This window comes from Arachis ipaensis, chromosome B6 (assembly GCF_059453495.1).
Source record: "Arachis ipaensis isolate K30076 ecotype BB chromosome B6, ASM5945349v1, whole genome shotgun sequence".
Taxonomy (NCBI): domain Eukaryota; kingdom Viridiplantae; phylum Streptophyta; class Magnoliopsida; order Fabales; family Fabaceae; genus Arachis; species Arachis ipaensis.
This window is the reverse complement of record NC_142441.1, coordinates 132198248-132208657: the sequence shown is the minus strand read 5'-3', so window position 1 is coordinate 132208657 and position 10410 is coordinate 132198248. Positions and strand designations below refer to the sequence as shown.

Here is a 10410-nt window from a genome sequence, read left to right as displayed (position 1 = left end):
ATTCTACTGACTTGGGCGTCGGAGTGTCATTGCAAGAGACACCCCCCTCAGCTCATTAAGAGCTCGGCAGGTCGGCAGCAAGCGCAAACCGTTCCCAGAGTCCAGGCCCGAGGCAGAGACCCATCATCACACTCAACCGACGACCCGAACCGTCCGGTAACCCGACTTACCGAACATTGGCGCCATCTGTGGGGACATCTCCCCAACATGGATTTTTTTTTTGTTTCTGGCATGGCCGACGGCGGGGCCGGGACCCGCGGGGAGGAGATAGACCCTCGAGGCAGTGGGGTAGCCACCGAAGCCCCCGTTCGCGAAGGTAGCAGATCTCTCCCGCGTCACACAGAGGGACGACCCTTTGGAGGGACAGGCAGCGACAGCGTCAGGATAATACAAGAGCTGTGCCACAGGGTGCAGAACTTGGAGCGAGAAGTAGCCAATCGTGAAAGTCGTTAGCCCACTCCTAGCCAGGAGCCTTCCCGATCCACTCAAAGGGGAGAAAGAAGCCTTCGGAGGAGTCGCTCCAGGCGCACCTCGAGCCCCCGAACAAAATCAGAAAGCCAGGAGAGCAGAGAAGTTCCAAGGAGAAGACGAGACCCGCTGGTCTACAACAGATCACCAATGAGAGACACCGAAGAAGAATACTGGGAAAGCGACAGAGGACAAAGAAGAAGAAACCGACCACCATAAGTGAACCGCCGAGAAAGGACGAAAAGAGGCCGACCTAACAGAGAACATGGCAGGGAAAGGCAACCGATGGTCATGGGGGTAACCCCTTTCCACCACTCGATCCTTGGAGTACGGCTACCAAAGCACTTTGACAAGCTGACAGGTATGAGGTACGACGGTACCCATGATCCCCAAGAGCATCTAACGGCCTTCGAGGCCATGATGAACCTGGAAAGGGTAGGCGACGAAGTGAGATGCCGGGATTTCCCAGTAACCTTAGCTGGTCCGGCGATTCGTTGGTTTAATGTCCTCTCCCAGGGCTCCATAACCACGTTTGCCGACATCAGTCGTTCTTTCTTGACCCAGTTCACCACGTGCATCGCCAAAGCAAAACACCCGATTAACCTGCTAGGGGTGACGCAGCAAAACGGCGAGCCGACCAGAAAATACCTGGACAGGTTCAACGATGAGTGCCTTGAGATAGACGGCTTAACCGATTCGGTGGCCAGCTTATGCTTGACAAACGGCTTGTTAAATGAGGATTTCTGAAAATACCTCACCACCAAGCCCATCTGGACAATGCAGAAAATTCAGAACGTAGCCAGGGAATACATTAATGATGAAGAGGTAAGTCAAGTCGTGGCAGCCAATAAACGGCAGCCCGCACACCCTAGTACCCGCCCGTTTGGTGGCGGTGAGAGGTCCAAGGAACACTCCAGAGACGGAGGAACAGTCAAGACTTTCAAACCCTTTCCCCGTGTTGGGAAGTTCACCAACTACACCCTCGTAGCGGCTCCAATCGTCGAGGTTTATCAGCGAATTACCGACAAGGGCATCTTGTCGAAGCCCCGACAACTCAGGGACAGGACGGAAGGAAACAAGAACCTCTATTGTGATTATCAGAAGGGATATGGCCACAAGACCCAAGACTGCTTCGACCTGAAGGACGCCCTGGAGCAGGACATCTGAGAAGGAAAGCTGGTCGAGTTCGCCCACCTAATAAGGGAACCTAGGAGGAGGGACCGGTCAACCGAGGACAAAGCCGCGCCGTAAAGCAGAGACGGGAACCCGAGGAGGACGCGGAGCGTGCCCTCACCGTGGTGAATATGGTGATTGGAAGGGATGTCCCTCCCAGGTCGAAATCGGCTAGTAAGAAGGACGCCAAGGTTCTAGCTATGTCTTCTGGCCCCGCACCGACCTCTCGCAAGTTGCCCTCGATATCTTTCGGCCCCGAGGATCAATGGTTCGATGAGGTTGCGGAGAGTCTGCCGATGGTGATCACAGCCAGGGTGGGCACCAGCCTAGTAAAGCGGATCTTGGTGGACACAGGAGCTGATTCCAATATCATATTTCGCAATGTCTTTGACGTCCTGGGCCTACGAGACGCTGACCTCAGAGGTCACCAGCACGGCGTGGTAGGCCTAGGTGATAACTTCATCAAGCCAGATGGCGTAATTTTCCTCCCGGTCTCCATAGGCGGAGGCAGGGGGAAGAGGTCGCTAATGGCGGAGTTCGTGGTCTTAAGAGACTCGACGGCCTACAGCCTCATCCTGGGGAGGAAGACCATCAACGAATTTGGGGCGGTGATCTCCACCAAGTTATTGCTAATAAAGTTTGTAGCTGACGATGGATCAGTTGGGACCATCAGGGGAGATCTAGAGACGGCAGTCGCATGCGACAACGCCAGCCTCTCCCTGAGAAAGAAATCTAAAGAAGCATTCGGTGTATTTCTCGCCGACCTAGACGCCAGGGTTGATGACAAACCCAGGCCCGAACCAGAGGGAGATCTTGAAAAGTTCGGGGTCGGCGATTCAGACGAGAAGTTTACCTTTGTAAACAGGAATCTGCCCCATGACCTGAAAGAACCCCTCATAGAGATGATCAGGGCCAACGACGACTTGTTTGCCTGGACGCCGGCCGACATGCCGGGTATAGACCCCCAGTTCATGTCACACCAACTGGCCGTGAGACCGGAGGCAAAGCCAGTGGCCCAAAGGAGGAGAAAAATGTCCCAAGAAAGGGCAGAAGAGGTGGCCAAACAGACGGCCAGCCTACTGGAAGCGGGCTTCATTCGGGAACTCGATTACTCGACTTGGCTTGCAAATGTGTCCTGGTTAAAAATCCTAGCGGGAATGGAGAATGTGCGTGGATTACTCTGACCTTAACAAAGCATGTCCCAAAGATTCCTTCCCCCTACCAAACATCGATGCTCTTGTCGACGCGGCGGCGGGTTACCGATATTTGAGCTTCACGGATGCCTATTCTGGGTATAATCAGATACCGATGCACTCGCCAGATGAGGAGAAAACGGCATTCATAACGCCGGGAGGGACATATTGCTACAAAGTTATGCCGTTCGGACAGAAGAACGCAGGGCCACGTACCAAAGGCTGATGAAAAAGGTCTTTAGGGACCTCATCGGCAAGACGGTAGAGGTATACGTAGACGATATCTTAGTCAAACCGCCAGGCCCGAGGCCATTTTAAGTGACCTAGAAAGTGTCTTTGCGTCTCTTCGGCAGCACGGAATGAGGCTCAATCCGCTGAAGTGCGCCTTCGCCGTCGAAACCGGTAAGTTCTTGGGGTTTATGATAACCTAACGAGGGGTAGAGGCCAACCCAGAAAAATGCGGTGCAATCCTTCAGATGAAGAGCCCGGGAAGTGTGAAAGATGTCCAAAGGTTGGCGGGCAGACTCACAGCACTATCCCATTTCCTCGGCGCGTCGGCGGCCAAAGCGCTACCCTTCTTTAACCTAATGAAAAAGGGAATCACGTTCGAGTGGACCCCGGTATGTTAAGAATCTTTCAAGCAATTCAAACAAATAGTTTTGGCACCACCCGTCCTCGCAAGACCTAAGAAGGGAGAAACGCTATACTTGTACTTGGCAGTAACCGATAAGGCCTTGGCGGCGGTCTTAGTGTGAGAAGAGAGGAAGACTCAACAACCAATATATTTTGTGAGTAAAGCACTACAAGGAGCAGAGCTAAGGTATAGCAAGCTAGAGAAAGTGGCGTATGCGCTCCTGATTTCGTCACGCAGGTTGCGGCAGTACTTTCAAGGACACCAAGTAATCGTCAGGACGGATCAGGCAATCCGGCAAGTACTCCAGAATCCCAACTTGGCGGGTAGAATGATGACTTGGGCTGTCGAACTCTCCCAGTATGACTTACAGTATAAATCCAGGCACGCGATCAAGGCTCAAACCATGGCTGATTTCCTAGTAGAAGTAACAGGGGACCTAGACGGGGGGCCGAGCACACGGTGGAAGCTCTACGTTGACGGAGCATCCAACCAAACATTCGGAGGAGCAGGAATCATCCTGGAGAATCCAGCTGGAGTTATATACGAGCTGTCAGTCAAATTAGACTTCCCGGTGTCAAACAACCAAGCGGAATACGAGGCCCTGCTGGGCGGCCTAGCTCTAGCAAGGGAAGTCGGAGCCACAAGACTAGAAGTGTGTAGTGACTCGCAGGTCGTTACTTCTCAGATCAATGGGACCTACCAAGCCAGAGACTCACTGTTACAGAAGTACCTGGAGAAAGTCAAAGAATTGAGCAAGCAGTTTGAGGAGGTCACGATCCAACACGTTTCGAGAGAAAGGAATACACGGGTAGACCTCCTGTCCAAGCTAGCAAGCACAAAGCCAAGGACTGGCAACCGATCCCTCATTCAAGGTTTGATGAAAGAACCAGCAGTGGTGCTGCAGATAACCCAATCAGAACCTTGCTGGATGGACCCGATCATCGACTTCTTAGAAAATGCCAGGCTCCCCAACGACGAGAAGACGGCTAAAGCAACAAGGCGGGAAGCGGCCAAGTATGCAATCATACAGGGCCAGTTGTTTAAAAAATGGCTTAGCCAGCCATTGCTGAAATGCCTACGCCCCGATCAAACGGAATATGTTCTCCGGGAAGTCCACGAAGGATGCTGTGGTCACCACATCGGGGGGAAGGCTTTAGCTAGGAAGCTTATCAGAGCCGGATATTATTGGCCCTCTATGATGGCGGATTCGAAAGAGTTCGTGAGAAGGTGCAAAAGATGCCAGAAAAACTCTAACTTCCATAAAGCGCCGACAACCGGGCTTAGTCTTCTCACAGCTTCCCGGCCTTTCTCACAATAGGGAGTTGACCTACTAGGACCCTTCCCGGTCGGACCGGGACAAGTCAAGTACCTGATAGTGGCAATTGATTATTACACAAAGTGGCTAGAAGTTGAGCTGTTGGCCAGTATTTCCTCAGCCAATTGTTGAAAGTTCATGTGGAGGTACGTAATAGCAAGATTAAGGATCTCGGAAGTCGTCATCTCAGACAACGAGACCCAGTTCGCTGATAAAAATTCAGAGAATTCCTGGACGGCTTGGGCATAAAACAAAAGTTCTCGTCAGTTGAGCATCCCCAAACCAACGAACAAGTAGAGGCTGTGGTGCACGAAATTGTGATCCCTGGTAATGGCTCCAAAAACTTGGTGCTCTAATCTTAATTCATAATTTGTCACAACTTTGATACAACTAACCAGCAAGTGCACTGGGTCATCCAAGTAATAAAACCTTACGTGAGTAAGGGTCGATCCCACGGAGATTGTCGGCTTGAAGCAAGCTATGGTCACCTTGTAAATCTCAGTCAGGTGGATATCAAATGGTTGTGAAGTTTTCGAATAATAATAATAAATAAACAGAAAATAAAGATAGAAATACTTATGTAAATCATTGGTGAGAATTTCAGATAAGCGTATAGAGATGCTTTCGTTCCTCTGAACCTCTGCTTTCCTGCTGTCTTCATCCAATTATTCCTACTCCTTTCCATGGCAAGCTTTCTGTAAGGCATCACCGTTGTCAATGGCTACATCCCATCCTCTCTGTGAAAAAGGTCCAAATGCTTTGTCACGGCACGGCTAATCATCTGGAGGTTCTCGATCATACTGGAATAGGATTCACCCTCCTTTTGCGTCTGTCACTACGCCCAGCACTCGCGAATTTGAAGTTCGTCACAGCCATCCCTTCCCAGATCCTACTCGAAATACCACAGACCAGGTTTAGACTTTCCGGATCTCAGGAATGGCCATCCATGGGTTCTAACTTATACCACGAAGACACTAATAACTCGGACACGGTCCCCTGTATTAGATATCCAAGAGATATCCATTCAATCTAAGGTAGAACAGAAGTGGTTGTCAGGCACGCGTTCATGGGGGAATGATGATGACTGTCACAATCATCACATTCATAGTGAAGTGCGAATGAATATCTTAGAAGCGGAATAAGTTGAATTGAATAGAAAAACAGTAGTACTTTGCATTAATCCTTGAGGAACAGCAGAGCTCCACACCTTAATCTATGGAGTGTAGAAACTCTACCGTTGAGAAATACATAAGTGAAAGGTTCAGGCATGGCCGAATGGCCAGCCCCCATGATCTAAGAACTAGACGTCCCAAGATGTCTAATACAATAGTAAAAAGTCCTATTTATACTAAACTAGTTACTAGGGTTTACAGAAGTAAGTAATTGATGCATAAATCCACTTTTGGGGCCCACTTGGTGTGTGCTTGGGCTGAGCTTGAAGTTTACACATGCAGAGGCTTCTTTTGGAGTTGAATGCCAAGTTGTAACGTGTTTTTGGCGTTCAACTCTGGTTCGTGACGTGTTTCTGGCGTTTAACTCCAGACTGCAGCGTAAAACTGGCGTTCAACGCCCTTTTGCGTCGTCTACACTTGGGAAAATTATGGACTATTATATATTGCTGGAAAGCCCTGGATGTCTAATTTCCAACGTCATTGAGAGCGCGCCATTTGAAGTTCTGTAGCTCCAGAAAATCCACTTTGAGTGCAGGGAGGTCAGAATCCAACAGCATCAGCAGTCCTTCTTCAACCTTTGAATTTGATTTTTGCTCAAGTCCCTCAATTTCAGCCAGAAAATATCTGAAATCACAGAAAAACACACAAAATCATAGTAAAGTCCAGAAATGTGAATTTAACATAAAAACTAATAAAAACATCCCTAAAAGTAACTAGATCCTACTAAAAACATACTAAAAACAATGCCAAAAAGCGTATAAATTATCCGCTCATCACAACACCAAACTTAAATTGTTGCTTGTCCCTAAGCAACTGAAAATCAAATAGGATAAAAAGAAGAGAATATACTATAAATTCCAAAATATCAATGAAACATAGCCCCAATTAGATGAGCGGGACTTGTAGCTTTTTGTCTCTTGAATAGTTTTGGCATCTCACTTTATCCATTGAGGTTCAGAATGATTGTCATCTATAGGAACTCAGAGTTTAGATAGTGTTATTGATTCTCCTAGTTCAGTATGTTGATTCTTGAACACAGCTACTTTATGAGTCTTAGCCGTGGCCCTAAGCACTTTGTTTTCCAGTATTACCACCGGATACATAAATGCCACAGACACATAACTGGGTGAACCTTTTCAGATTGTGACTCAGCTTTGCTAAAGTCCCCAATTAGAGGTGTCCAGGGTTCTTAAGCACACTCTTTTTTTGCTTTGGACCTTGACTTTAACCGCTCAGTCTCAAGTTTTCACTTGACACCTTCACGCCACAAGCACATGGTTAGGGACAGCTTGGTTTAGCCCTTAGGCCAGGATTTTATTCCTTTAGGCCCTCCTATCCACTGATGCTCAAAGCCTTGGGATCCTTTTTATTTACCCTTGCCTTTTGGTTTTAAGGGTTATTGGCTTTTTGCTCTTGCCTTTTGGTTTTAAGAGCTTTTGGCTTTTTCTACTTGCTTTTTCTTTTTCTAATTTTTTTTCGCCATTTTTTTCTGCAAGCTTTGTATTCACTGCTTTTTCTTGCTTCAATAATCATTTTTATGATTTTTCAGATTATCAAATAACATGTCTCCTTGTCATCATTCTTTCAAGAGCCAACATATTTAACATTCATAAACAACAACTTCAAAAGACATATGCACTGTTCAAGCATTCATTCAGAAAACAAAAAGTATTATCACCACATCAAAATAATTAAACTAGTTTCAAGGATGAATTCGAAACCATGTACTTCTTGTTCTTTTGTTTTTAAAACATTTTTCATTTAAGAGAGGTGATGGATTCATATTCACTACTTTAAGGCATAGACACTTAGACACTAATGATCATGTAATAAAGACACAAACATAGATAAACATTTAACATAAGAAAACGAAAAATAGAAAATTTAAGAACAAGGAATGAGTCCACCTTAGTGATGGTGGCGTTTTCTTCTTGAGGTACCAATGATGTCCTTGAGCTCTTCTATGTCTCTTCCTTGTCTTTGTTGCTCCTCCCTCATAGCTCTTTGATCTTCTCTAATTTCATGGAGGATGATTGAGTGCTCTTGATGTTCCTATCCTTAGTTACTCCCAATAATTATGTGGAGAAAAATGTATCCCCTGAGGTATCTCAGGGATCTCTTGATTTGCAGTCAAATGTTCTACCACTGAGCTATAGACCCTTGATGGAAGCTTTTGTCTTCCCTTTCCTCTTTCTAGAGGTTTCTCTGGCCTTAGGTGCCATCAATGGTTATGGAAAAATAAAAAAAAAAACTATGCTTTTACCACACCAAACATAGAATGTTGCTCGCCCTCGAGCAAAAGAAGAAAGAATAGATGAAGAAGAAGATGTGGAAGAATCTAGGATTATGAGGAGGAAAGGTGGGGATCCTGTGGGGTCTACAGATCCTGAGATGATCCTGTGAGGTCCACAGATCTTGAGGTGTCAAGGATTTACATCTCTGCACCAATTAGGCATGTAAAATGCCTTTGCATGCAATTCTGGCGTTTAAACGCCGAACTGATGCTTGTTCGGGGCGTTCAACGCCCAGATGCAGCATGTTTCTGGCGTTGAACGCCAGTTCTATGCTTGTTTCTGGCATTCAGCGCCAGATCCATGCTCTGTTCTGGCGTTGAACGCCAGCCAGATGCTCCTTACTGGCGTTTAAACGCCAGTAAGTCCTTCCTCCAGGGTGTGATTTTTCTTCTGCTGTTTTTAATTCTGGTTTCAATTTTTCTATTTATTTTGTGACTCCACATGATCATGAACCTAATAAAACATGAAATAACAATAAAATAAAAATAAAATTAGATAAATAAAAATTGGGTTGCCTCCCAACAAGCGCTTCTTTAATGTCAATAGCTTGACAGTGGGCTCTCATGGAGCCTCACAGATGTTCAGAGCATTGTTGAAACTTCCCAACACCAAACTTAGAGTTTGATTGTGGGGGCTCTGTATGACTCTGTTTTGAGAGAAGCTTATTGTGCCTCTTTTCCATGTTTACAGAAGGATGTCTTTGAGTTTTAAACACAAGGGAGTCCTCATTCAATTGAAGGACTAGTTCACCTCTTTCAACATCAATCACAACTCTTGCTGTGGCTAGGAAGGGTCTTCCAAGGATGATAGATTCATCCTCATCCTTCCCAGTATCTAGGATTATGAAATCAACAGGGATGTAAAGGCCTTCAATCTTTACTAACACATCCTCTACCTGTCCATAAGCCTCTTTTCTTGAATTGTCTGCCATCTCTAATGAGATTCTAGCAGCTTGCACCTTAAAGATTCCCAGTTTCTCCATTACAGAGAGTGGCATGAGATTTATTCCTGACCCAAGGTCACATAGAGCCTTCTCAAAGGTTATGGTGCCTATGGTACAAGGTATTAGGAACTTTCCAGGATCCTGTTTCTTCTGAGGCAGTCTCAGTTGATCCAATGCATTTAGTTCATTGGTGAACAGGGGAGGTTCATCTCCCCAAGTCTCTTTACCAAATAAATTGGCATTCAGCTTCATGATTGCACCAAGGAACTTGGCAACTTGCTCTTCAGTAATATCTTCATTCTCTTCAGAGGAAGAGTACTCTTCATAGCTCATGAATAGCATAAGGAGGTTCAATGGAATCTCTATGGTCTCTAGATGAGTCTCAGATTCCTTTGGTTCCTCAGAGGAAAACTCCTTATTGATCATTGGACGTCTCAGGAGGTCTTCCTCCTTGGGATTCACGTCCTCCCCTTCCTCCTTGGATTCAGCCATGATGGTTATATCAATGGCCTTGCACTCTCCTTTTGGATTTTCTTCTGTATTGCTTGGGAGAGCACTAGGAGGGATTTCAATGATCTTCTTACTCAGCTGGCCCACTTGTGCCTCCAAATTTCTAATGGAGGACCTTGTTTCATTCATGAAACTCAGAGTGGCCTTAGATAGATCAGAGACTAAGTTTGCTAAATTAGAGGTATTTTGTTCAGAGTTCTCTGTCTGTTGCTGAGTGGATGATGGAAAAGGCTTGCTGTTGCTAAACTTGTTTCTTCCACCATTATTAAAGCCTTGTTGAGGCTTTTGTTGATCCTTCCATGAGAAATTTGGGTGATTTCTCCATGAGGGATTATAGGTGTTCCCATAAGGTTCACCCATATAATTTACCTCTGCTATTGCAGGGTTCTCAGGATCATAAGCTTCTTCTTTAGAAGATGCCTCTTGAGTACTGTTGGATGCAGCTTGCATTCCATTCAGACTCTGAGAAATCATATTAACTTGCTGAGTCAATATTTTATTCTGAGCCAATATGACATTCAGAGTATCAATTTCAAGAACTCCCTTCTTCTGAGGCGTCCCATTACTCACAGGATTTCTCTCAGAAGTGTACATAAACTGGTTGTTAGTAACCATGTCAATGAGTTCTTGAGCTTCTGCAGGTGTTTTCTTTAGGTGAAAGGATCCACCTACAAAAGTATACAATGACATCTTAGCTAATTCAGACAG

The 10410-nt window shown here is 46.1% G+C and overlaps 2 protein-coding genes across 2 annotated transcripts; both read left to right on the top strand.

The window, feature by feature from the left end:
- The first annotated feature begins 753 nt into the window (after nucleotides 1–753).
- Nucleotides 754–1215, top strand: LOC107647283 (uncharacterized). The gene has a single exon (XM_016351377.1). It carries the CDS (start codon nucleotides 754–756, stop codon nucleotides 1213–1215), a length of 462 nt encoding a protein of 153 aa, XP_016206863.1.
- A 2656-nt stretch (nucleotides 1216–3871) lies between these two features.
- LOC148562777 (uncharacterized) lies at nucleotides 3872–4786 on the top strand. Its single transcript, XM_088490987.1, has one exon. It carries the CDS (start codon nucleotides 3872–3874, stop codon nucleotides 4784–4786), a length of 915 nt encoding a protein of 304 aa, XP_088347113.1.
- The last annotated feature ends 5624 nt before the right edge of the window (nucleotides 4787–10410 follow it).

Coding starts and splice junctions, on each gene's coding strand:
- LOC148562777 (XM_088490987.1), top strand. CDS start 3,872: ATGGCTGATTTCCTAGTAGAAGTAACAGGGGACCTAGACGGGGGGCCG.
- LOC107647283 (XM_016351377.1), top strand. CDS start 754: ATGGTCATGGGGGTAACCCCTTTCCACCACTCGATCCTTGGAGTACGG.